Source organism: Sciurus carolinensis, chromosome 12, assembly GCF_902686445.1.
Source record: "Sciurus carolinensis chromosome 12, mSciCar1.2, whole genome shotgun sequence".
In the NCBI taxonomy this organism is placed as follows: Eukaryota; Metazoa; Chordata; class Mammalia; order Rodentia; family Sciuridae; genus Sciurus; species Sciurus carolinensis.
The window spans coordinates 18,775,106-18,801,948 of record NC_062224.1 but is presented as its reverse complement, the minus strand read 5'-3'; the positions used below and the strand labels follow the sequence as shown (position 1 = coordinate 18,801,948).

Genomic DNA, 26,843 nt, shown 5'->3' with positions numbered 1-26,843 from the left:
CTGATTTGTAAAAGAAGCAGCTTCTGAATGCAAACACGCCTCATACTGTCACTAGCAAGAAGGAACTAGGGAAGATTTTTCATTTGCCCTGTCCTGGTCAGGAGGACTACTTTTTTCATGCTTGCAGTCCTTTTGCTGCCTTTCAAAACGACTTCAATTTTCTCTGATTCAAGAGAAACATGCAAATCACAAAAAGCAGGCAAAGGTGGTCAGGGCAGCAGGGCTCCGGCCCACAGGCTTACATTTCAATTGGTTTCCAGCCAGGGTGAGTAGGTTGGCCTCTCTTCCACACCAAGCAATTCTGGGGAACATTTTGTACATTTTGCACACTCTGTTCCTTATTTTTAATTTAGAATTTAAAAAAAAACCCACACTTTAAATTGGCAGTTGACAACTCTCAAGTTTGATGTACAGACTAAGTAACTTCTTAAACAGCAGTGGAGAAGGGCAATTTGCTTGTGGTTTTGTTTTTGTTTTTGTTTTTGTTTCTTTTTAGATTCTGGTTCAATGGAAAGGCTTTCTTCCTCTATGACTTCCTCTCCAGGGTGCAAGAAAGACCCAGCAGGTGCACAGGGTAGAGAGATAGAGACCTGGCGCAGGAAAGAGAAAGAGCTTGGAGACCAACATCAAAGAGTGTGAGGGGAGGGGAAAAATAATCATCTGAATAAGGCTCAATATTTGTCAAATCCGATGAGGGATTTGGAGGTCCCAGCTGATATTTACCCTATTTGTGGCAAATCCCGAAACAATTAGCAGGCACTTTTTGAGAGTAGGGTTTCTCTTTGTTTTCCTGCAAACTCTCCTGGGTGTGCCTCCCATTTAAATTCTGTGACTAAAAGCCCTCAGGGAGGAAGCTACTTTGCAAACTGGGCTAAGTATGCAGTCAGCGAATCTCAAGCTGCCTAATCATTATTCTTAACAAGTTCTCCATCTTTGAGTGGCCAAACCAGCTAAGGGATTCTACCCCCACCCCCACCCCCACCAGGAATCATCATACACATCTGGCAGAGTTCTGTGACTTGCAAGTTGTCACCCACATATGAGACACTGAAGGACAAAGGGCAGCTGGGGTTCCCAAATGCCTGATTAATTTCCGTAAGTACTGAACCATCCAAACCCCCATAACCCTTTTGGAATATTCAGTTTATATTGACTTGCAATGTGCCAACTCATTTCAATACAACATAGATGAGAAGTACTTTATTTACCATTCATGTGTTCCTGCAGAACTACATGTAAATATATCCTTCAAAACACCCCAAATTGCAAAGAAAATCACAGTTGAAAAGATCCTGAAGGCAAAATCTTTAATAAACTAGTAAATCCTTCCAAAAGAACAGCCATTCCCTAGTTTATCCACAGAGATGCTACGGCAAATTCAAACATCTTGAATATCAAATAAGAGAAAGGTGAATATATTTTTCTAAGTGACATAAGAATATGAGTTATTGTATTACAAGAAAAAAAAAAAAAAAAAAAAGAACTTCACTACAGGTCACACAAGCCTTGCTGTCTGTATACAACCACGAGCCCTTGTCTCCCTCTTTCAGCTGCTTTAGTCTGATCCAAAAATTCTCATCTCTGGTTGCACCTTAGAGTCACCTGGGGAGATTTTTAATTTTTTAAAAAATATTCATGCTTTTGATACTGGTCTTGAAAATCAGTATTGGGTCCTTGTTCCCCCAGTGTTGAAGATTAAACACCCAAGAAATACCAAGGCAAGAGTAGAAAGTAAATTTTATTTAAGGGATAGAACAGATGGCCACAGGGGGCGGGGGTTCCTCTGGAAAGGAGGGGACCCCAAGCTGCAGCCCATAGTAGTAGGGGTGTCTTGCCCCTTTAGAGATTTTATGTTTCCTTTCTTCTCATGCCTACATGACCAAAAGACAGGAAAAGAGTCGTTTGGGGGAGTGATTACTTGTGTATGATCCTTCCCCTCCCCGGAGGCGTTAACAACTGGTTAATGTGGAAGTGCTATCTACCCATTTCCTTTTCTTTGATAATTGGCTACCTGTCCTTTGCCCCCTCCCACTAGAACCCCAGTCCCAGAGATTTTGACTCAATTAACCTGGAACAGGTCCCAGTGACTTTAAAATACAGCCAGCATCCAGAACCACAGGTTATCACCAAAGTGGATGGCAAGTCACTGGGGGGGATCCACTGCCCAGCCCCAGATAAATGTAGACACAACTTGAAAGTCCATGTGTGCTTAGCTCCAATCTCCCTGGCTTCTGGGTATGGGACAGAATAAGAGGGGCTCCAAGGCTTCGTCGTGCCTGCCTATTTGGGGAGTTCAGTGTCAGGAAAGTATTGCAACTGGCAAATCCTCAGGCATTGCTCATTCAGTGTTGCAGAGAAGTTTGTTTCCCCTTCAAAGGAAAGAAAACCATAAAAACCAGAGCCTGCGTCTTGGGGACCATTTCCAACTATACATTTTACAGAGAGGAACCTGAAGCCCAGAGTGAGCCATGTCAGAACCACCAGGGGAAACTGTCCCTGCTGAGAGGGAACCAAGAAAGCCAAAGCAAATCCTCCTGGAAGCAAGGGGTTAAGGCTGGCCCCTGGTCCTAGGGAGCTAGTGCTTTCCTGTGACTCACCTTCCTTATCAGTACAACAAGAGAACATCCTAGAACAGCAATTCTCAGAAGCTGCTCCCAAGCCTGTGGCAGACAAGCTTGCACCTGTCATGATGATATCGGAAAAATAGGTCCAGGAAAGTGAGAGGGTCAGGGGTTTTCTTTTTATTTTAAAAGACTGTCCTGTCTTCTGGCATTGTATCCTTCTTGCATGATTTCATGTGTTGAGTTTTTTCTTTTGTGAAATGAGTTTAACAACAGATCAAAGGAAACTTTTCTGTCCCCGTCTGGACCAGCAGGTGAAGGGACAAGTAGGGACCTAGGAAGGACACTTTTGCAAACCATAGCCGGGGTGAGGGGGGCTTGAAGTTAAGTCACAGGAATGGTCAAACCCTAGAAAGAAGACCATGAATTCCTGAACCAACGTCCCAGGAGCAGACCTGGTTGCCTCTCCAGGAAAATTTTTGCAGACCATCTTTTCCCTTCAAGAGCTAAAATAAAACAAGTATTCTCCCAACCAATGTCATTAGCTAGAGTGGACTGAAGTTGGTTTCCTTTAGCTAAGACACAAATGCTCTAGGTTTGCCTGAGGCTGCTATTTCTGAAAACAGAGTAGAAACAATTAAAGCATATTTAAAATATCTTTCAAACATGTTTGGAAGACTTAGACAGGTTTGTAGCAAGAAAACCATTGTGTTATTAATTCACAGAGGGCCTACCATAAAAGTCTGAGCATGTGGACACTTGTGAACACTCATGTTCTGAATGCTATGTCCACATGACCCCTGTTACACAGGTGACCCTGTGGTGCATATTGCAAAGCACTCATTCACTGAGGGAAGGAAATGGCCTTCGAGCAGGACAGATGCTGTTGTCCCAGGGGGCCCAGGATGACTCCAATGGCGGGTCACTGATGGCTGGCTTTGGTGGTCCAGGCTGACCTTCAGGGCCTCACAGGCTCTGCACTAGGTCCCCAACTAGAGAAATGACTGCAGGGTCAGAATGTAGACCTGAGGCTGAGGCAGCTTAAATCAGTGTTTCCCAAAGTGTATTGTCTTGACCAGTATCACTAAGGACAGAAATGCAGAATCTTGGGCCCCAGAACCTGGGGTTTTCATAAGCCCTACAAGTAATTCTGAAACCCCTTAAATTGGGGGAATAACCAGTTTAAATCTCTAATTAGTTCCCAGAAAGACAGGCTGAGTTGTGAAGGATTTCTCAGTAAGGGCTTATCCTCAGCTGACCTCTTTGTAGGCAAAGGCACACATTTGGTCTGAATATCCTCGGCTCCCAGCCTAATGAGTATTATGATCAGGACAAAACCTTGCTGCTTATAGTCCAAAAGCATTATTGGTTGTTTTTCAAGCTTTGTGTGTTTTCCCTTATTTCAGTTGGTTGGGTTTTTAGAATGCAAGTATTGTAATATGTGTTTGTAGGAGGCGATACAATACACACACACACACACACACACACACACACACACAGGTTTAGATTTGAAAGAGAACTTGATTTTAATCCCAGTTTTGGCAAGCTACTGAACCCGAGAGCCTCTGATTTCTCATCTGTAAAATGGAGATGCCACTCCTGTCCCTTTGGTGCTATTTTAAAATCTGTAAAGGATGCGCATGCTCAGCAAATAGTAGTCTATGCTATTACCATCATTGTCATTATCACCGCCATTCTCTCTCCTCTTCAAAGTCACTGCATATCACAGCCTTCTTCTTGGACACCTCTAAGACTCTGGTGAAGGAAATTATTTTTTTCTTCCTGGAGAATCCATTTTACTCATCCTTAATTATCGCTCAACATGTGTTGGCATTTTTCCAAATAAAATCAAAATCCCTGGGATAAGCCTCTTGCCCCTACTAGCTTTTTAGTTACTTATACAAATCTCAGCATTCAGGCATTGTTTTGAGAATCTGCACTCACAGGATATTAGAAAGAACCTGTAACGCTTGAGTCCAGCTTCTTGCTCACCAAGCGTGCAAAGAAAAGTAGTTGTTCCCAGAGTGTAGAAATCATGTGAAACACTTAAAGACTGTCCCTGAGTGTTGCAAGCCACTGGCCAACAATGTTCTGACCATCATAAATCTAACTAGTACAATCACACTCATGCAGTCCTTGAAAAGGTTTCTGAACATCTGAAAACAGAAATGTCATCTGAAAGAGAAGGACCAAAGCAGGACAGTGTCAGGAACAGAGAGGTGCTCAAACTGACTCACTGGTGGACAATGTCAGATAAAAATCTAAGGGATTTTCCTGCCAGGAAAAACAGCATCCTCTTTGCTGTTTATCTTAAAACACATCTGACTGGAAATAGGATGAGCTATTTTAACAATGGCAGGTATCAAATTCTGTATTTGCCCAGAACAATTCCACTTACATTACCTGCCAAGAAGAACCTGGCTCATGTGATTGGAACCATACATCAGAAGAGCCACTGAGAAATCAGCTCTTCCAGTCCCCTCTCCAGGTAGAGCTAGAACAGGGAAGACTGTGTCCTAAGTTTCCCAGAGAAGACATCGTGGTCCCTCATTCCACTCTCAGATGATCTTTTCCTGATGAGAAATTGTATCCAACTTAAATTTCATCTACAATTTCTGGAGTCCATGTTGACTACTGGTGAATGGTGGTTGTTTATTTTCCCTGGGGTTCATTATCTTCACTGTAAAATAAAGGAGATGGACAATGATGTCTACATGTGATGCTTCTAAGTCTTCAACAGCTGAAAGAGAGGGAGGGAGGAGAGAGACTTGTGCCCCACAGAATAAACACATGTGAACTAATGTCCCTTGTCAGATCTCTCAGGTGAAATCACACCAGTCACTTCTGGTTCCTCCCAGAATCTACTTCCAACCCTTGACCACTCCTGTGGCTCGCAGGAAGGCTTCTCCAAGCACCTCACCTGTTCCTCAGGCTGGTCCTCTGAGAATGTGGTGCGCCATGACTTCTGCTTTTCTCTCTTTCTAATGGGGCTTACACAATACCATCCTTTTTGACTTACACTCCATTTCTCAAGTTCAAAGTGAACCTTGCTCTGGTTAGCAGTTCTGTTTGAACAGTAAGGCTTCTGCATACAAAATTCACTTTGCTCTGATACCTGAAACAAAGTTGTCAGGGGAGTTCATCTGTAGCTAATTCAACACTCACACAGAATCACTAGCTTAGTACACCAAATGCTGTGACCCAGGAGACAAGCCATGAACACTGGTAGGGTACAGGCCACCACTGAAGCCATATTTTAAAAAAGAAAAATGTACGTTTTAGTCTGGCTACATTGGTACAGTCTAGATGTCCACTCAGGAACATCTGTTAGTTTAAATGACTTACATATCATGTTGACAAGAAAACTGTAGCCTTAAGAATTATCTACAGAGAGGTCTGACTCATGCAGCCAGGTTTGGATGATGGAACCTTCTGGAAATCCCTCATAGGGGATTCTGGCTCTATGCAAAGGCCCTATGAGGTTCCACATGGTGATCATTTCCTCCAAAGAGGAGAAGGGATCATTGGATTTTTTCTGCTTAAGGAAAAACACTCAAGTGAAGCACCAACAAGAAGTTTAAGGTAGACAACTTTTACAATGATTCCACCTAAGCAAGGACAACAAGGAGTTCTGCAGGCTCCTTGACTCAAAGTCACTCTCTGAACCTCTGTCTTATCTAGTGGGAAGCAGGGACATGAATACCAAAGAGGACCCAGCCTCTACCTTGAACAATGTGAACAATGACTGAGGTGACACAGCCCAGGGTCCTCTGTGATGGCACCAGCATCTAAGAGAATGGAGAGAAGATCCCAACTGGCTTAGTCAGGAAGGCTTCATGTTTGAGCAACACTAGAGATATTTCTGAAAGATGGCTAAGATCTTTGACAGTTAGAGAGAAAAGGGGACAAGGAAGCAGAGAATGTTGAGAGAACAGAGAAGGGTTCTTTTTGTTTGCCCTAGTGGGAAGAACAGGTTTCCTCCACAAACGCACTACCATCATGATGCTCTGCCTTGCCACAGGTCAAAGGTAAGGTTGTCCAGTAACCCTAGACTGAAATCTCTGAAACCTTGAGCCAAAATAAAACTTTCCTCCTTTAAACTTTTTTTCCTCAGGTATTTTGTTACAGTAGCAGAGCTGACAAAGTGAGGGAAAGCTGTTGTAATTGTCCTGGCATAAGGTGACGAAGGCCAGAAGCAAGTGCACATAGGGAAGCAACGAGGAATCCTGAGCATTTGTGCAGAGAACTCCCTTGGGCTCATCCTGGCTTATGTTTATGGGTCAGGAGGCCATGGCACATGAAGGTAGGTGGTGATGGTTTTATGATACAGAATCGAAGTGGTCACCCTCCTTCAAGTGCCTCAGGCTAGTGGGGAATTGACAAAGGCCTTCCCAGTCTTCTCACTGAGAAACCAGGATGCATGTCCTAGTGTTTTTGAGCCAATGCTATGACCGCTCTCTGTCCCTTCCCTGGGCTGGGTTTTGGAGCTATCTGTGTCACTGGCAAGATGTGACTCCTTTTTCACTAGCCACTCCAGCTCTATATTCTGAGATACACAGCATGCAGTGTGCTGACAGGCTAAAATACACAGATCAAGTCAGACACTAGTATGCATATGTCTGCACGGCTCTGGAAATACCAGCCCAAGTCTCTGGAACAATGGGCTCCAAGTTGTGTTAACTATGTACTTTTAGGACAAAATCCCCAGTATAGATATTTGTTTATGAATTATAACAGATACACCACTATACTACTGTACCATGTACATTTAAAACATATATGATTTTAAGACTTTAAATTAGATCAAGGAAACAATTTCAACAAATTTTATTTTCTCTAGTACCCATACAAATAATGTTTTTGATTTCACTAGAAAAACCTTATCAGTGATAGTATTTGAAGTGTGAGATAATGAAATTAGACATGTCATTCATTGTTCTATTCTTGTAACATATTTGATAAAGAACTACCAGGAACAGAAATGTCAGCTTCTCCCATTTTCTTACTGTATGTTTGCACCTACATTTTTAGTATTATCTTTGAGCCACGGTTTCCTTTCAGGAATCTTCTAGATTCTTGGTCTGTTTTGTGAAGGGTAGTTTAAGTAAATCCAGGCACAGTAATCCACAGATCCACTTCACTGGCCAGATGTAAACTGCCCACAACTTCTCAGGCAGAAGGCAGGTGAGCAAGGATCTCTCTGTGGGGCCACTTGTCCCTCAGAATGACTCACAGGTTTGTGTCATGTGTTTCTGCCTGACAACTGTCAATCTAAAATGATATTTATGATTCTCAATTTCTTTCTTGCTCTTAGAGACAAAATTGTAAGTGGAAGTTCTAACCTTTCTTTCTGTATCCCAATGGGCCATCTTGTCTACCCACTAAGATCACTGCTTTGGAGAGACATCAGTGCTGAAAATTCTCCATATTAAAGAGAGAAAACGAAGAAATCTCCACAGATGGATATATGGAAAGCAAAGCAGATTGGGTGTTGAATTTTGAAAAATGTCCCCAGCTGGGAAACAGAAGGAAGAGGTGGAGTCAGCAAAGAAGAAAGAACCCTCAAAAAATTAGGAAGGCAAATGTACTTATAATGTCATAATAAGAAATCTGAGAGTTTTAAGAAGTGCACTGGTCAAGTGTTGGTCAACAGGTCCAATGTTTCAGAGAAGACAAGAGGACTCCATATTATGTAAAGGCCAAGATGCCTCACATCTCAAAATTGGTTGGCAATCTTTGAGAAAACAGTTTCAGTACCACAAACGGGCAGAAGTTACTTTGTGAAGGTGAATGAACTGGTGAGGAAGGATAGCTGCAGATGGAGAAACACAATTTAAAGAAGTTCAGTAGCAAAAGAAGGCAAAAAGAAGGAAGGAGAAAACTTCGATGGTTCGAGAAGTCAGAACTTCAGAGGATGGAATGTTCCACTGTACACCACCATGAGTAGGAAGTGTTTGCTTCATTGGATCCATCTTAGAAATCTAGACTATAATGAGGACCCTCACCTTGATTTCTGTCCTACTATACCACATCTCTGGCATGCTGGCTGTCAATCCATCATAATATTCAGTCTCACCTGTGGCTCTGTGAACCAGCCCAGCCTGCTGACAAAAACAATCATGTCCATCCTCTCTCCTTCCCGCTCTGCCCAGTGTGTCCCCTCCAATCCCCAGCAGAATGGACACCCACAGCGTCACTAACCAAGTCCAGCATCAGGATAGTAGGCCCCATTCCTATCACAGGGCTGCAGGCCTGGGACCTGACCGTGACATTTCTCTCAGGCCTTGGGGGTCCTATTAATCAACCCTGTTATTTGATTCCTGTTGGAAGAAAAATGGCCACATGAATGGGCACCATGCTCTGCCTTTTTCATTACTTCTCTACTTCTATTCCTGGTCCCAGCATCTTCCCAACCACTCACCCTTAAAAACTCACTCCCCTCATTCCTCATCTCCCATTTCTTGCAAAGTTCTGTTGATTCCTCCTCCTCAATGTCTTGTGCCTTTCCCTCTAGCCAGGGTTTTCACAGTCAGACCCCAAGGGTTCTTGATTCTGACACTGCCCTAATCCACCCCCAGCTACACACCACCCCGGGAATCATCCTTGATCTTCCCAATCTTCCTCCATGCAACAATCTTCTAGTCCCCCACTACCTTTAGCCTGTTCCATCTGCTGACCTGTTGCCAACCCATCCTTCAAGGTCACTCCAAGGTCATCTTCTTCTGATGCATCAAGTGGCTGATAGATCCCTCTCCTGAACCCCTCTGCATAACGCCTGCACCCCTCAGACAGGACTCTCAGGTTACCTTGGCACACAGCTGCTAGGTGTCTGGACACCCTCCTAGCTCAGCTCTCAGCTCCCTGAGGTGTGGGTGGGGTTGGATTCATTTTCCAAAATGTGCCTAAGTCATCAATAAGGTTCAAGAAATATAATACATTAATTCAATTCAAAATGGCGCCAGTTTCTTTCCAGAGGGTTGTTTACTCATTGAAACTTGGGAGCCATTAATAGTGTCTTTTTATATTTAAAATCCTGAAGAAGGTATAAAAAACATTAAGCAGAATATAAAACCGGGGATGTCCCTGGTAGCCATTCACTCATCTCACTTTGTGGTCTATATTTTAAGAGAGTATTCCCTGTCCCACCAAAGAAGACCCAACAACAAAATAGAAATGCAGGGCAAATTCTGAAGGGAGTTTTTTTTTAATGTGTCACTGGGAATTGCACACACTTTATCACTGAGCTATACCCCCAGCCCCATGACAGAAACTGAATGAATTTTATCCAAACTTTCTTTTTATTTTGTATGTGTCTTTTTTGTTGTTGTTGTTTGTTTTTTGGGTTTTGGGTTTTTTTTTTTTTTTTTTGGTAATGATTTCCATCTTTGAAATGAATTCAAATTTATATTCTTAAAACATTTTTGTTTGGTTAAATGTGTTTATGTTTTCAAAATACTTGACAATTCTAGGCGTGCAGAGAAATAAAGAATTTGGATATATACAGAGGGAAGGGGATGAATGTCGTCTCCATCTTCCCTCTTGTGAAATTGATATAATTCAATTCACCAAAAATATGCCAAGTGCCTACTACATAGCCAGGACTTTGCCAGGCACAAGAAATACATTTGGATCACTCCTCTGTGCAAGGAGATTTAAATCTGCTGGAGAAGAAAGATAAAAAAAAAAAACAGGTAATTACTCTATATGGTGGTAAGTGTTGCATGGAGCAAAAAGTCAGGCACTGCTGGAGCACACAGTAGGGACGGCTGCAATCATCCCGGGGATCTGAAGGAAAATGTCCCAGATCAGTGTTTCTCACAGACATATAAGCAAATGAATGTCCTGGGGATCTGGTCAAGATTCTGGTCCGTGGCTCTGGGGTAGGACCTGAACATCTGCATTGCTACCAGCTTCCAGAAGATGCAGATGCTGCTGGGTTGAGACCACATGACCCAGAGGACTAGACGGGGGTGGAGGCAGCATTTCAGGCAAAGAAAATGATGTGAACACAGCAGTGTGTGTGGGGGGGGGGAGAGACATCTACAACACTGCCCACTTCTGTTCCAGTGAATCTTCGAGGTAAATAAAGAGGGAAATAAAAAGAAAAAGAATTAAAGGACCTGGGAAAACACCAATAACCTTGCCAGTGTGATGTGGCCTTCTGTCTTGATCCATTCTGGTTGCTATACCGAGCTACCATAAACTGAAATATATTTCTCACAGTACTGGACGTGGGAAGGCCAAGATCAAGGTGCCAAGGTTCCCAGACTCTGTGTCTGGGAAGCACGCGCTTTCCATTTCCTAGCTGGTGCCTTCTAGCAGCCTTCTCACACAGCAGAAGAGGCCACTTAGCTCTCGCATCTCCTTCTTAGGGTCCCGATCCCCTTCAGAGTGGAGCCCTGGGGTCCTAAACATCCCCCCCTCCCCCGTCATCTCCTTGGGGATTAGGATTTCAACATATGCACTTTGGGGACATAAAACATTCAGACCATAACACCATCCTCAATAGATTTAAGAGCGCTTTGATTCACTGTAATTAGAAGACATACCTAAATCATCCAAAAGTCTGAGCTATAAAATATTGTTAAAGATTGTTGAGTTATTCTAAGTACTTGTAGCCTCTTGAACCCGGGGCTCCCCAAGGTACCTGCTGTATCCACTTAGACAAAAAGGTAATTACTGACATAGACTAGTTTCAAGAACTTAAATGTACTCCTTTACCTAGGTGGGTTTTATAAGTGCTTTTCATTCTGTCATATGCCCACAATTTTTAAGATTAGTAGAAAAGGTGAACTTCAATTGTATTCATGTCCTTAGTAAAACAGAGCTCAAAATAACAAGATTTTCTATAATCCATGTAACACGACACCATTCCAAAAGACACTATGAAAAATTCAGCATAACACCAATGTGATATTATAGGTTGTTTTATATAAAGCAATTACAGTTTATGCAAGTAAGTAAATGCAATTTGCTGCTGCAAAAGGAAGTTACAGGTATACATACTATTGAACCCTTGAATACAGGGAATACAGGAGTCTGAAACATGTTCTCTGAAAAGTCGTATTGCCAATTGGCCCATCTGTGCCTCTGATTTGGTGGCAATACTGTGAAAACAGGCACATTTCCTGAGTAAGTCGTTCTGAACGGTCTCCATTCAGAAGTCTGTATTTTACTAATTGAAACTATGGGCTTCATAAAAAGAAAACTACTCTTTCTAAATTATCTGCCAAAATGGTAGATTAACTGAATATCAATAGTAACAGATAAAATAATTTAATAATGATTGTTACCAAAACAAGTTGTCTAAATGAGCTAAAGTACCCAATTCTGCATAAAGAAATCATGTCACTCCAATGACTGTTTTAGAAAGTAAAAAATGCTGGCAGTCCTCCTCCAGGATCATCCGTTCAATAAGCAATTTATTCATGGATCCTGGAGATGGTTCAACGTACCTCACCAACCAGTTCCCACAACCTTCAGTGAGGTTTTAAGAAATGAAGTAGCCAGGCACAGTGGCGCACACCTATAATCTCAGCGGTTAGAGAGACTGAGGCAGGAGGACCCAGAGTTCAAAGCCAGCCTCAACAAAAATGAGGTGCTAAGCAACCCAGTGAGACCCTGTCTCTAAATAAAATACTGGGGATGTGGTTCAGTGGTTAAGTGCCCCTGAGTTCAATCCCCAGTACCAAAAATATTTAAAAAAGAAAAAGAAATGAAGCGAAAGAAAGAAAGAGAGAAAGAGAGAAAGAAAATGAGAGGAAGAGGGACAGGAGGAAGGGAAAAAAGGGAAGGAGAGAAGGAAGGGACTCACACTGAGTCCCAGGACAAGTTTATCAAAGTTTCATTTCCAAAGAAAAAGTCAGTAAAAATGGCACTTTGCAGGTGGGTGCCAATTTTACTGACTTTTTCTAAAACCTATTTTTTTTTTCTAAATCCACAGAACATGGGGCCAATCCTAAACGGCACTAATGGGGTGGGGGCCGGTAGCTCAGGAGTAGAGCGCATGCACATATAGCATGCACAAGGCCCTCCGGTCAATCCGCAGCACCAAATAAATATTTTAAAGAGGGCTTTATGCAGTTAAACAGAAGGAGGAGGCCATGAACCAATTTCCCTTCCCAGTTTTCACATAATATAAGAAATGCCTAACATTCTAAATTCTAACTCAATCCTGAGATTTGAGGCGCTACATTAAATCCGTGCTCTGTCATTCATTAGAACCCCCCTATCACTTGCTGCACCACCTGGCTTTGTCCTGGGGGAGGTTCTACTTGGATTAAACAAAACCACCACCACACCCCAGCATTCACAGTGAAGGAATCAGATCTGGAATTGTGGAAACAATTCAAACCAACTTACCTCAACCTAAGGATGCACTCATTTTAAAGAAAGAGCTCTAAAACTCAACGAGGAGACTCATTAGAAAGAATAGCTAATGCCGGAGTAAAAAACTTCTTTCTGTTGGTTTACTTTCATAATGAGAAAAATTTGCATACTCATATATAAAAAAATGTGTCGTTGAGGAAAATTCCACAGCCTCTCAAACAGGCTGGCTTATCCCCCAAACTGCAAAGTTCTCTAAATGACTCATTTGCAGCTCGAGCTGCCCCTTCCCTGCCTGGCCTGATCTGCATGGTCCCTCAGAATGACCCAGTGTCCCCCAAATCACTCTGTTGTCCCTAATGGCCCATGAGAAGGCAGCACTCCCTGTTTCTAGAACATTCTGAAAAGACACAGAGAGGGCAAAGAGTCAAAGAAGAGAAAAGCACAGCACACCTCCCTGGCCTGCAACCAGATGGAGCATGTGGGAGGGTCCTCTGGGATGACCTCACACCAGAGTATCACTCTCCACCGTTTCCAGATCATTCCACAATCTGTGGCTGGCTTCTGCCTACCGCACTTCTGAGAAGCATTATCTTCATTTTATTGACAAGAAACTGGCATAGAGGGCCAAGATTATCACACACACCTGAAACAGGAGCAGAGTCTTTTCATGTTTCCTCTTAACACAGGCTCTGGGACTGGTCTCTGAGCTCCATTCCAGTGAACCAGAGAACCAGAGGCAGCTGAGGACAGAACACCAGAGCATCAGGCAGCCCGCAGCAGCTCTGCCACACCGCCAGGGAGCAAAGTCAGAAAGAACAGCACACAGAATTGAAATCACTGGGGGAATTTCTGAACCCGGATTCAATATCCCATCCTAGAATCCAGCCAAGAGGCTGGAGTAGATTCTTTAGTCCTTGCCAAATACACCAAGGGACTTTTAAAGATGAGGGAGAATTATTTTCTTGCTTGCTTTCTCCTGCAAGATACTCTACAAAAGAGGTGGTATGGTCATCCTCAATTAGGATCCAGAAACCATCCATCTGACCCCACATCTGCCCTAGGGAGCTGTGCCACTTGGGGCTAGTCTCCTCACCTCTCTGGACTGTTTGTCTGGAAGTCAGGAGAAACGGGCCATGATCTCGGCTGTTTTTCCAGTTCTAACACTATGACTAACATCAAAAGCAAACAGTAAGAGATAAGATTTTTCATTTTTTTTTTTTCCAGCAAGAAAAACAGTAAAGCTGACGTATTCTGGACAACTGTGCTGCAGAGTCCTCTCCACTGGAGAGCGGCCACCACCTCAACACTGCCAGCACCATTTCCTACATCGTCAGACTCCAAAGGGGAGACTTGCAAGGAAGCAACCCTTGTGTGACATGACTTCTGGGAGGCACCTACTCCCTGTTCCCACTATTCCCCAAGAAGCCCCCGCCCTACCTGGGCTAATAACATACACAGCAAATATTCAGGGAGAAAATCATCTGCTACATGCTGCACTCAGGGCCTGGCCTGGGTTGACTCTTAATTGTTGCGACATCAAACCAAGACAAGTCCCAATATCATCCCCACTTCTTGACAATGGATGCAGGGGTTGAAATAACTTGCCCAAGACCAGGCAGCTTCTAAATGGGATGCAAACTTAGGAAGACTGACTCTCAGGCTAAGCAGCTGACAACTTATGGTAAGAGATTTATTCTGTCACCATTAATGGGTACCTGCTACAGCCTGTACCAAGAATATGTGGCCCCTTTCTTCAGGGAGAACATGGAGCTATCGAATGGATTCAATTGTAATGGAAACAGAAGATTTGGGTTTGACTTCCTGTTCTACCTATTTATTATATCATGTTAAATCTGAGTTCCCTCCTCTGGGGCATAGTAATATCCACGTCACTGGCTTATTGTGAGGATTAAATAAAACAGTGCTTATGGAAGTCCTAGTTAGTTTCTAAATCACAAAAGAGGGAGAATATCTGAACTTAAAATTTCAGAGGATCTGTGCCAATTACTCTGGATTTCAGTAGATGAGGTTGGAACGAAAGTTTGTATTCAGACTTGAAAGTTATCCATTAATTTAATTAATTGACATCTATTTCTTACAATTTGTTGTAGGGAGTCATAAGACTTCAGTTGCCTATCAGTTGCTGCTACAGGATCCCAAGTGCCGATGGAACTTCCCTAACATAAAGATGGAGAAAGCCCGAGCAGCGAGGGTTCTCTGCTCCTCCCTGGCTCCCTCGCTCACCAAATTACACATTCTGCGCCTATTTCTATAAAATAGACAAAATAGTTTCTGCTCTTCTCTTCCTCACAAAAATATCTCAAGTTCTCAAGCTCCCCCGATAGAATAATGACAGTGGGAATACCTGCTATTTGTATAATACCTAACATTAGAACATTTTAACATTAAAAAACTTTTCATGTGCTTTACCATCTTCTTCAGATACCCTAGACAGCAGATTTCTGACAGTCTTGAGGGTACAATTTACTAAATGAAGCCAAAGAATGTTTTGTCTTCAATAAAAAGATGTAAACAACTGATACGTAGTAAACATTTGTGCACGTGTGTATATTTATACAAACAGTATATTTACATACGTGTGTACATAAAGGTACATATACATGTGGGGTTTTAGTCCATCCATTCTATAGCTTTACTAAGAACCAAAACACCACATCTACTACAGCAATATATTTGTTTGATATCCTTGTATGTATCTCGATTCCAAATTATAATTACCACTTATCTGTATCATATATTGAAGACTATTTTTTAAATATTTAGGAAAGTAAAATGAAAATGTCTTTAAATGGATAGTAAATCTCATTTGTCAAATTCCATGTAACTATTAATATGAAAAAAAAATTCCTTTGTTTGTACATAGACAAAATCTTGACTTGGACCACCAAAGCCTCTGACCTCGATTTTAAGGCCTGAGAGAAAGAGCTCATTATAGAGCTTTAAAATGCTAAATGTGGGGGGGGGGGTGGTAAGTGGGATTGAACCCATGGCCTCCTGCATGCTAGGCAAGCACTCTACCACTGAGCCAGGTAAATAATTATTTAAACCACCTAAATAATAACCCTGGACTTCAAGTATGCAAAATGAAATGCACTCATCAAATTACATACAATTTAAATAGTGAGCTAGACATAAAGTTTCACTAAAATAATTTATTTACCCACATAAATAATGCCAAGAACCATGTAGAAGACAGAATGAACCCAACCAACAGTTAAATAGTAATAGCAAACCTTTGGTGTATATTTATTCTGTTTTCTGTATTTGCCATCGTCATCTCTCTCATTCTTGCACTTAATCTTTCATGTAGTGTGATTCTCCGATGTAAGTTGTTCTGACTTTCTGACTTTTTTAGGAATACTAGGCTCTCTCTCTCTCTCTCTCTCTCTCTCTCTCTCTCACACACACACACACACACACACACACACACACACTCACACACACACTTTCCTTGGAATCACTTAAGTGGCATTTGTATAAATCATTAGCTATGTAAGTTTACAGAAGAAGGGAGACAATATTTGCCAAGATATATTATGAGAGGAATTGAACCACCACCTCATCTACGCACAGCTGAACTCCCTGAGTAAATACCCACAAGAGAGGACAGGGAGGTGGCACAAGGAAATGAGCATGCACATGATTGACACTGTTTCAAAAAGCGTGTTAAAACACATTGTTTCTTCCACTACTCGAAACACCTTCAGAGTGATATATATAGTATTAAAGGTGGCAGGAACAGCCAGACTTGATTTAAGTGATTTAAGTGCGTTCTGTTGCCATAGGAGTGTCATTTCTGCCTACTCTTCTAGAACACCCCAATTGGTTGAGAGATCTGCCATCCCCTTGATCACTGTGATGGTTCACTTTGTGTGAACCAATGACTGGGTCAAGGGATGCCTCCATAGCTGGCAAAGCATTATTTTATTGTGTCCCTGAAGGTGTTTCTGGAAGACATTAGCATTTAAATCAGCAGACTGAGAGGAAAAGGTCTTCCTCAGCAATGCGGGTGGGTATCCCCCAACCCCGTGAGGCCAGAACAGAACCAAAAGGCAGAGGAAGTTCCCTGTGCTCAAGCTGGCAAGACCTCCCTGCCCGTGGGCATTGGTACTCCTGGTTCTCAGGCCTTCAGATTCAGACTGGGGCTTACATTATGGCTCCTCTGGTTCCCAACCCTTTGGGCTTGCACTGAATCTCACCTGCTGGATTTCCTGGGTCTCCTCCAGCTTGCAGATGGCAGCCAGTAGAACTTCTCCTATAACTGGCCTCCAGAACTGCATAAGCCAATCCCTCATAATAAATCTCTCTGTGTATATCCCCGTGTCTCCTATTTGGTCTATTTCTCTGGAGAACCCTGGCTAATGCAGTGACTAAAGTCAGAGAGAACTAGAAGTCAGTGCAGATTTCTCCTTTCCCCTAAACCCCTTCAGATACTCAGCACCTATGCCTCGGTGCCTCCTTAATCTCACTGGGTTCCCCCACCCCTTATCTCTCTTCTCACCATTATGCCTTTAGTTCAGGACTGGACCCAGGAAATTCATAGTCTCAGAAAGCAGACATCCTGCATCAGAGTCCAGTAGACCTCGGTGCTGTGAAATCTCAGAGGCAAGGGCCCATCTGGACACAACCAAGGGGGCACCCTGAAGGAGGTGTGTGTTACCCTGAAGCAGAAAGTGGGACAGAAGCAATCATCTGCTCCTTTCAGAGGGACTAAATGAAACACGGTGTGGGCGGGGAGGTGAAGAAAGATCACCAAGCCAGGGGCTGACGTACAGAGGAGTGTGGATTCTATCCCGCAGATGGCATCTGGGAACGAAGGTGGGGAGAGCCGGTTTCAGAAATGCATTTAAACCCTCCTTACACAGTACTGGGGGAGAAGGGGACTAACTGTTCCATGAGAGCTGCACACCATGCAATATTGGGGAAGCAGAAAACACAGGGTGGGCACTGGAGGGATGCAGCGACGGGCCTGCCCAAGCTCACCCAGATATCTTTGTCTTGCAATGGGGCCACAGCCAATTCCATTTCCTTTCAACTCAAGGGATTCTGTGGGCAATGTTCAAGAAATCGATACCATAAAAATGCTTTGATTCTGGCTCTCAAGTCAAACCAAAAATGTTCTTCGATTATTTGCGAGGGACAAAGCGCCATGGGAAGGACACCTGGAAGCACCCAGGTGTCTCCTCCGTCTGCACAGCTGCCTTAGCATCAGACCCGTTTTATTTCTTCCTATAGACACTCCCAGTTAGGACGAATTACACAATGATCTCAGCTGAGTCTGTGGTCTCCCTGGCAAGAGGAGCGCCTACCTCGAAGGAAGTTGAACAGGACCTCAGAAATGGAACCCATCCAGCATAAGAGATGAAGGACACCAAACAAAGCAAGACTCGGATAGGGCCCGAGGAAGCCAGTCAGCCACACATGGGATCCAGTACCTCCACAGAGCCTGGTTTCAACAGGTCCAGGATGGGCAGCCACCAGCATCCAACAGGCCTAGGGTCATCTGGCAGACAGCTCACACGTGCACACCCAGGGCAAGACTTTGACGTGTACCACACAGCACAAGAACGACTGCCACCAAATAACTCACCACCACACCCCTCAAACCCTGTTTTACATAAATTACATTTTTTTTTTTAACCAAGGGAACTTTCGATAAGGGGTTTCCAGATAACCAAGGGTTCTGGGGTCGTAAGAGGGATGCCTGCTTCCCTGGGTGTGATCCCATGGCACTTAGCCATTACTTCACACACTTCCTGCTCACATCCTCCATCCCAATGTTACTTCTCCAGAGATTTCAGAATCCCCTTCTAAGTACGTCAGATAGATCCTCAGAAGTTGTACTGGTGCCTGAGATACTCAAGTATCAGCTTTACCAGAGCTTAGCCATTTTCAGTTATTGGAAAAGTGGTTTTGTTCATCACCCCCACCAACGAATTACTATTGACATGCATGTTCCTCTGACACACACGATAAATCAGCACTTGGCCTTGATTTCAACGTCAAGGGGCCAGCCTCCCACTGGAACTCAGCTGTAGGAGCCAGAACAAGTTAGACTTCAGTGAGTTCTTCTCTGAAGGCTACTCCTTAATCCTCGAGCAGCAGTCCTCTTCTTGGGGTGCAAAGCTGCCTTCTCTCCTGTTGGCCTGCACTGTCTGGACTAAGGGAACAGTGGCATAAGGCCCTGGCCGAGCCACAGGGGTGCTTCATGCTGGGGCCAACTGCCGACTCACTCTGTCTCTGGAAGGCCCTGTCCCCCCCACTTCCTGCCAGTCAACCTGATCTTGGGCCACTGAGGATTCAGGGGTCCCAGTCCAGCATCCCAGGATTTGGCATCTGCTACCTTAGCAGACATTATTCCCCTCTGATAATGTGCTCGGCACCACATTGTGCTGAACTAACCAGCCCCTGGGACGGCCTCTCCAGTTCGGAAAACACCATTACTGCAGCAACTTCTTAGGCTACCCTCAAAGAGAAAGGTTCCCGCTCTTGAACCCAGCCTGTGGCAGGTTCAAGATGGACTGATGTGGTGACGGACTCAAGTCAATTCCCAGCTCTTCTATGAAATCCAGCTCTTCCAAAGGGAGCACATTGGAGTTCTCCTGTCATTGAAACTTCTGCCTAAAGGGACCATGGTCTGGTGTGTGTTTCTGCATGTGTGTGCATGGGTAACACTTTCCCATGCTCCTGGACAAAAGGAAGAGCAGCTTCATCCCTAGAGGGTGCCACCAAGACAAGGCCCAAGAGTAGCTGTTTTCCATGCTGAGCTGTTTATATGTTAGAATTACTGGGGCGCGGGGGTGAGGCAAGAGGAGCTTTTTCAATTTTCTAACCTTCCCCATACCTCCAGTCTGACTCAATTGACCTAGTATAAGCCCGGGCATCAGTATGTTCTTAAAAGCTTCCCTACTGACCTTAATTTGCAGCCAGGAGTGAGAACTACTGCTTCAGAGTAGCAACAAGAACCATCAGCTGAGACTCCCCAGCGTACCCAGTTAGAGACACAATTTTAAAGCAGTTCCTGCCCCAGACTCTTGCCCAGAGCAGACAATCGCTGCAGCCTACAAAGTAATCGTTAGAACAGCATGTGGAATTCTGGTGCTGTGTCTCATTTAGATAGTGCCTCTTTAACCAACCAGAATCTTAGTTATCCCAAAACGATTAATACAAGGGTTGTTCTAGATACATCTCTTTTGCTTCTTCTGTCCCTTATTTTTCAGTTTTATGCATCTCCTCTCTTCTCCTCTCCTTTAAATGCAGACTGATTATGTATTTGCCTTTCTACCCTTGCTAAAGTGCTTTATGTGTTGCTTTAAAATTAGATTTGAGCAGGGCTTGTCCTCTAACTAAATAATACCACAGAAACCAGAAACCATAATCCAACTGAGGTGTGTAACACTGATGATGTTCTATTCTGTATGCATAAGAGACTCCATTCGTGCAACTGCAGCTAGCCATCCTGTCTGGAAGAGCTCGTGATGAATCATATAGATCCAGCCCACCAAACACCAGCTCAGGCCGGAAGCTCTCCCGGCTGCATAGCAACAGCCTACCACGATGCTTATCGGGGGTTTTTCCCTCTGAGCTTGGCTTAATATCTACTTATCAAGTAGAAAATTCATTTTGGAACTATTTTCAGAGCAAGTACAAAGACATCCATAAGGATATATTAGCTACATTACTTTTACCCAATGAAATAAATAAATTTCTCACCCTACAATAAACTTAGCATGTGGGAGGGCAAGCAGCCTCTCAAACTGGCCTACTCTGAAGAAAACAGCATGGAAATATATGAAGGAACAGGGGACATGGCAGAATTCAGAAAAAAGCAGGTCTACCAGGGACCCCCATCTACAATGACTTAAGTGTCAAAAGAATTTTTTAATATGTTGTTTCAGAAAGTTTTAACATCCAGCAAGTCCAGATCGCAGGTATGCTCCACCTGGATATTCGACAAGTCATCTCCACTTGGACATCCCCAAGAGCCCCAAATTCTCCATGTCTAAGTCAGAACCTATCACCGACCCTCCTGATTTTATATCTCTGATATCAGTTAATGAGGTCACTACCATCCAGTCATCCACATCAGAATCCATATTTATCCTGAGATCCTATATCTCCCTCAACGTCTCCTACACCTTCCAAGTCTCAACGTCCCAAAGACACCACTGTGTTCACCCCCTCATATCAGTCTCTTCCATCCCAACACCATGGCCCCTGTTTTAATGTGCAGTTTCTTCATTTCTCTTCGTGATTCTTCTGATGATCTCCTAACTACTCTCCCTCCATGTAACAAGTCCTATACCTCCAATCTAACTAAGTTTTGCCACAATAATCTTCATTAAAAATCCTGGTCACAGGTTCCTTTCATTAAAATCCTTGGTAGCTTCACCAGGATGAAGTTTGAAGTGCACAGTAGGGTATACAAGGCCCTCCACAATCCAACCTTAGGTCTCCCCATGCATCACCTTAAACCCTTTTTCATGGTGAGATGAGCCACCTGGAGTTCCCCAACCCATCTCTAACCTCTGTTTGGGCTGCTCCTTCTGATTGGAATGTTCTCTGCCTTTCCGCCCCAGCAAAATATAATCACTATATGGATATCCCTCATCTACACAACCTGTCCTCAACCCCACTCTAAAAGAACTAGGAAACCAGCCTCTTAGACCCCTGGTCATGCTTACATAGCAGCATCTAAAACTGGACTGCACTAATTAGATCTCAGAGGGCAAGAACTGCTTCTACAACTCAGAGTCCAGAAGTGCTGCTTGATGTATGCTGGGAATTTGATAAATATTTGTTAAATGAATGAATGCCTCCATGACAGTGTTTTAAGAATGGTTCCAAACTATTTTCTTTCTTTGACATGCTTATGATGTGGAACTGTTTCTCATTCTACTTGGAAAACATTTTCAGAGGACCAAAAAATAAATCAGTACAGGAGATAAATCACCTCCTACCCCCCAAGAAATCATTTCTTTGTTCTTGACTCCTGAAAGAAGAGTCATGTTCGAAGGCATGCCAGCAAGTGATAGTGAGAAACTATCAAAACACATTATTCCAAATCCTTCCTGGCACCCCAGGTTTTCAAAGCCCTCACCCTGGAAGTGATTATTCGAGTCACACACAGGGTAGGGACACTATCCTGTTAAATTAAAGCAGAGTGTCTGTGGCATAAACCAAGACTGGCTTATAAAAACATCCATGACTCCTAGGACATGGATGGAAAGTAACATTAAGAATAGAAATTGACTTCCTTGGTGTTTTTACTTCCAAGCCCAGAAGGGAGTCACATAAAAATAAAGGTGCCACCCTCAATTCAGCAGCAGATGCCCCGTGCCCAAAGTAGAACCCTTGAAAGGCCCTAGGCCCACTCACAACTCTATCTAAAATGCCAAATATCTGTAACGTGTCTGCAACTTCATGTCACCAGCGAATCACTTCTCTGAGCACTGATTTCATATTGGAAGATGGGCAATTTAAATAAATGTTTCATTAACATAGTGTTTTCCTGCTTGATGCTAATGCTCTTAATTTGTTTTTCCAGACTCTCTTCCATAAAATCATTTCCTGTTATGCTCCTCAGAACAATCTGAAACTCTTGGTCCATAATAGACAATCCAGAGAACCTAGAAACCACCCAAACAATCAAACAAATATGCAAAATCCCTGACACTAAAAAGCTACAGAGACCCATTTATTCTGAAATACACATTGGAAATGCTCTAAGTTCTTTGAGTCACACAAAGGTCAGAACAGGATGGACTATCCTGACCGCTTTGGTGGTGCTGGGTTTGGACAGATGGTGGCAAAGCATTGTTTGGTGGGGCACTGTGGGTCCCAGAACAAAAAGTGAGGCATGGCTTGTGCAGGAAGAATGCAGAATGTGTGACATTTTGTTTTGAGGCCCTAGAAGGCTTGTTCCCATTCTGCTGTGTTTATCTGTACCAGACTCCTGCTATGTTGTGATTCCAAACCCCAAAAATTTCAAGGATATTTCGAACGTCTTTTATTAATAGCAACTCAAAAATTTCCATAGCTCACTATGGCAGACAAGCAAAAGCAGGTACCATATAAGGGTTCATTCCCCCAAACTCGGTGAGATAAGGAATAACGCCTTAATTCTAATGTTGTGGGGAGAGAAGGTGCAACACTAAAATATCATCCTCGGGGTGGATCCGTCCACATCAGAATGGTCTGTGTGTACACGTTCTGGAGGGGGAGTCCGAGATCTTGACTTGGTCCTATTATACATGGAGAGCAGAGCTAAAACGCCATGAAGAGATGAAGCATGTAGGTGGCAAACACTGGACCGTTCTGGGTGCCTGGTGCCATGTCTGCAGCAGAGAGCAGGAAAAAAATATCCCAAAGCCTCAACCCAATGGTAGAGGGGTTGGTGTTCCAGGCTCTGGCACATGTGAGCTGCATATAATGAGGCTTTGGACATGGGATTTGTTTTGAGCTTCATCTCTCTTTTATAAAATAACAGCAACGATACCAGAGCTCGGAGCAGTGGCGACAGTACCTTTCACTGAGCCCTTCCTGTGTAGCAGTGCTGAGGTCAGCACTTCACACATGCCTGGCAAGCACCTGGTCACTCTCTCCTTACCACACCCTGCTCTGGAGAGGAGGTGAACTCCACTCTACAGGGAGATTCAGGAACTGGCCCCAGGTCACTCAGCTGGAGTGAATGGTAGGGTCTGTTCAAAACCAAGTCCGCCTGACAACTGGGCTCTACCTCCATCGTCTGCCAACAGATTTTACAAGAGGGACCAGATCTATCTATATGGCAAGCGTTTGGGAAGTGCTGTGTGAATGTCAGTCATCATCTGCATCAGCAGCTGGTGGCCCCCTTTGACCTCTGCGAAGCCCAGCTGCCAAGGCAGGCAGGAGGAAGGACACAGGGGCAGCATGGGGAGGAGGGCCAGGCCCGGCTCCTGGCACTTACTTCCTGAGCACGGCGATCTCGTTCTCTATACTGCTTTCTTTGCCCTTCAGCGCCTTCTTAGGGATGCACTTCACTGCGAAGAGTTTTCCAGTTGCCTTTTCTTCGGCTAAAACCACTTCAGAAAAAGCCCCGCTGTGGACAGAAAGAGAGAAAAAGAAGACTTAGAGTCCAGAGTTCTAGTTTCATGATGGCTCCTCTTATCCGACCTCCAAAGTGTGAGGAAGAATAGCAAAGGCTCTGATCCCCCAGCATGGCTCCTTACAAACATCCCTACGCAAAGAAAAACTCTCGGACAAGGGGGTCCTCCGCAAACCAACAGTGGATGTCGACACAGGTTTGGCCCAAAGGGACACTGGAGGATGACATGGATTGGCCATCTGCAGGGCTACCTGCCTCTCTGCTGTACAAAGGGATGACGGCATCCCTCGGAGCCAACAGGATCGCTCCCAGGACAGGATCCCCCTGCAGAGAAAGCCAGGGTTGATCTTCATTTGTCAACCCCTCTCATTGCCACACAGACTGGAAAGTCATATTGAAATTCCCAGATTCCCCACAGGCCTTTCATCCAATGAAGCTTTCCAAGCGCTTCACAAACATTGAATTAATTCTTGCAGATAGGTAACGATGTAATTACAGTGTGAGCTGGTGCAACACGTAGTATTGACACGGGGTTAATTAATTGGTAGGGGTAGGCAAGTTTTCATTAAGCAACTTATTTCCTTTTCAAGCCAAACAAACAAATAAGGACCACACAGTAGGGAAGACTTGCCTGCCTGAAAATAAAAATTTAACTGTTAGTACAGAGCAACATACTGAACCCAGGATGTTGGCAGCCAGAGAGCCCGTCTCTCTGCCCAGCAGTGCCACACTCGGACTGGGGCAGAACTCCCCAAGGACTGTGACACACAGACAGCCTCCTCTACCATCTCCAGACTCAGGGACTGGGTTCACAGCACACTGGCCAGGGAAACCCTACCACACGCTGAGATGTTCTCAGTGCCCGAACTTCAGAAGCAAGTCTGAATTCCTCAGAGAGAGGCTAAAGATGGCTTCTACACAACCATGACTAGATATGAACTCTGCTGCATCAATAGAAACCACCTGAAGCACCGGTGTGACCCCAAGGACTCAGGGCTGCATTCTTCAGTCAAGAGCAAAGAGTTGGCTCAGTCAGGAGAAGGTACCCACCCTCACTCTCCTTCCCCATCTGACAGGGACAAAGAAGACAAATACATAATTTTAAAATCCTTCCCAGTGAGAGGAATTCACGTCTAGTTGGTGCAACCGACTGTGGGTCCTCAGGACACTGATCCTATTGGAATGCAAACTCTCAACAGAGAAGTCCATCCATCTTTAAGGTTGGAATCCAATTACACAAACCTGAGGGGCAGAAGACAGTTGATCCACAAAATACCCACAGGGAAAATGTCAGAACAAGGATCTTCTGCCCAAATATTATTATTAGCAAGTAGGATTCTCCCCTCAGAAGACTTGAACCTTCTGGAACTAGCCAGAATAATAATCATTAAATATTAAGACATCAAAAACCCACAACATTGATGTACAAAATCAGGCTGCTCCAATAATACTTGGTCACTGCCAATGGCTTTGGCTCAAGAAAACCAGTTCAGAACAACTTCAGAGACTTCCCCTGAGTCCAGGACCTTGTCTCCCCTCAGCTCTAACCCAGGGGCAGATGAGGGGGTTCACCTCACAGAGGGTTCCTGGACCCCAAACATTGGAGTAGGTACATGCTTCCTTCCCCCATCCCCCAGAGGGGGGAACAGGGAGTGTAAGGGGGAGAAGATCAGGGCTCAAGCACCCTGGGTGACTTTATGCCAGATAATCCACTCATTCTCCTTTGGTTTCCACCTGAGTCCCTAATACTGGTGACACCATGATGTTTTTTTTCTCCTGAATATGTCGGATTTGTTAAATCCATTTTCCAGAAGGCAGAGAAGCCCCTTAGCAGCTGCAACTACCAGCCAGGGCTTCAGTTCAAGAGCTGGGTGGGCCTCTGCCCTGCTCTGCAGGCGCCCAGGCTTTCTCCTCTGGGGAATGTGCAGACAGCCAGAGACCGGCTGAAAACAGAGAAGTCCCTCTGCAAGAAAGGGGACCCTCGTGGAGGGGAAGGTGGCTCCTGGCTCTGCAGGTTGGGGTCTTCCCAGAAAACAGAAAGAAGTGAGGTGGAGGTGTGAAAAGCAAGAGCGGGAGGGACAGGGAGGGCCCCAGAGCCAGCAGTACGGGGCTGCGGCAGGGAGCTGGGGCAGGGGGAGGCAGTGGTGTCCCTGCATCAAGGCGTCCATCCTCTGCCTCTGTCCCTAACTGTGGGAGGGAGGGACTATCTGTGACCCTGTGTGAGGGCAGCATAAACAGGGCACAGATGGGTACAGGAGTCCCCGGTCTGACAATCCTGAGCCAGCCATGAGGCACCTGTGGAAGGGGTCAGGGAAGGCCGCAGATGGACCAGGAATTCCCAGCCACACTACCAAGTCGGGCTGCAAAGCCAAGGATGTAGTCCCATCATCTCAGGAAGAGGACCCGCCTGCCTTTCCACTCCCGGAAGAAAGGAAAGCAGGGATCTGGTCAGAGAGTTGTGCATCCACATTCCCAGCACCATTCATAGCCGCCAAAAGGTGGAAACAATCCAAATGCCCACCAAGAGATACGTGGATTAAAACACCAAAAAAAAAAAAAATGTGATCGGGCTGGGCTGTGGCTCAGTGCTCACTTAGCACGCGTGAGGCCCTGGGTTCGTTCCTCAGCACCACATACAAATAAATAAATAAATAAGGGTATGGTGTCCATCCACCACTAAAAACCATTTAAAAAAAAAATGTGGTCTACACACACAATGGAATGTTACTCACCCTTAAAAAGGAAATTCTGACACATGCTAAAAATACAGATGAACCTTGAAGACGTGAGCTCATTGAAATAAGCCCGTCACCAAAAGACAACTGCACCACGGTTCCATTCTGCGA

General features: G+C 44.4%; 1 protein-coding gene across 4 annotated transcripts in view; it reads right to left on the bottom strand.

Annotated features, from left to right (window-relative positions):
- Camk1d (calcium/calmodulin dependent protein kinase ID) overlaps window positions 1-26,843 on the bottom strand; it is a 393,094-nt gene that overhangs the window by 210,599 nt on the left and 155,652 nt on the right. For 3 of the 4 annotated variants that reach the window (XM_047520560.1, XM_047520558.1, XM_047520557.1), the window contains exon 2: window positions 23,860-23,991. The exons of the other annotated variant lie outside the window; for it this stretch is intronic. In XM_047520560.1, coding sequence (XP_047376516.1) covers window positions 23,860-23,991 — 132 coding nt within the window. The remainder of the gene's footprint in view (window positions 1-23,859; window positions 23,992-26,843) is intronic. 4 annotated transcript variants of the gene reach the window in all.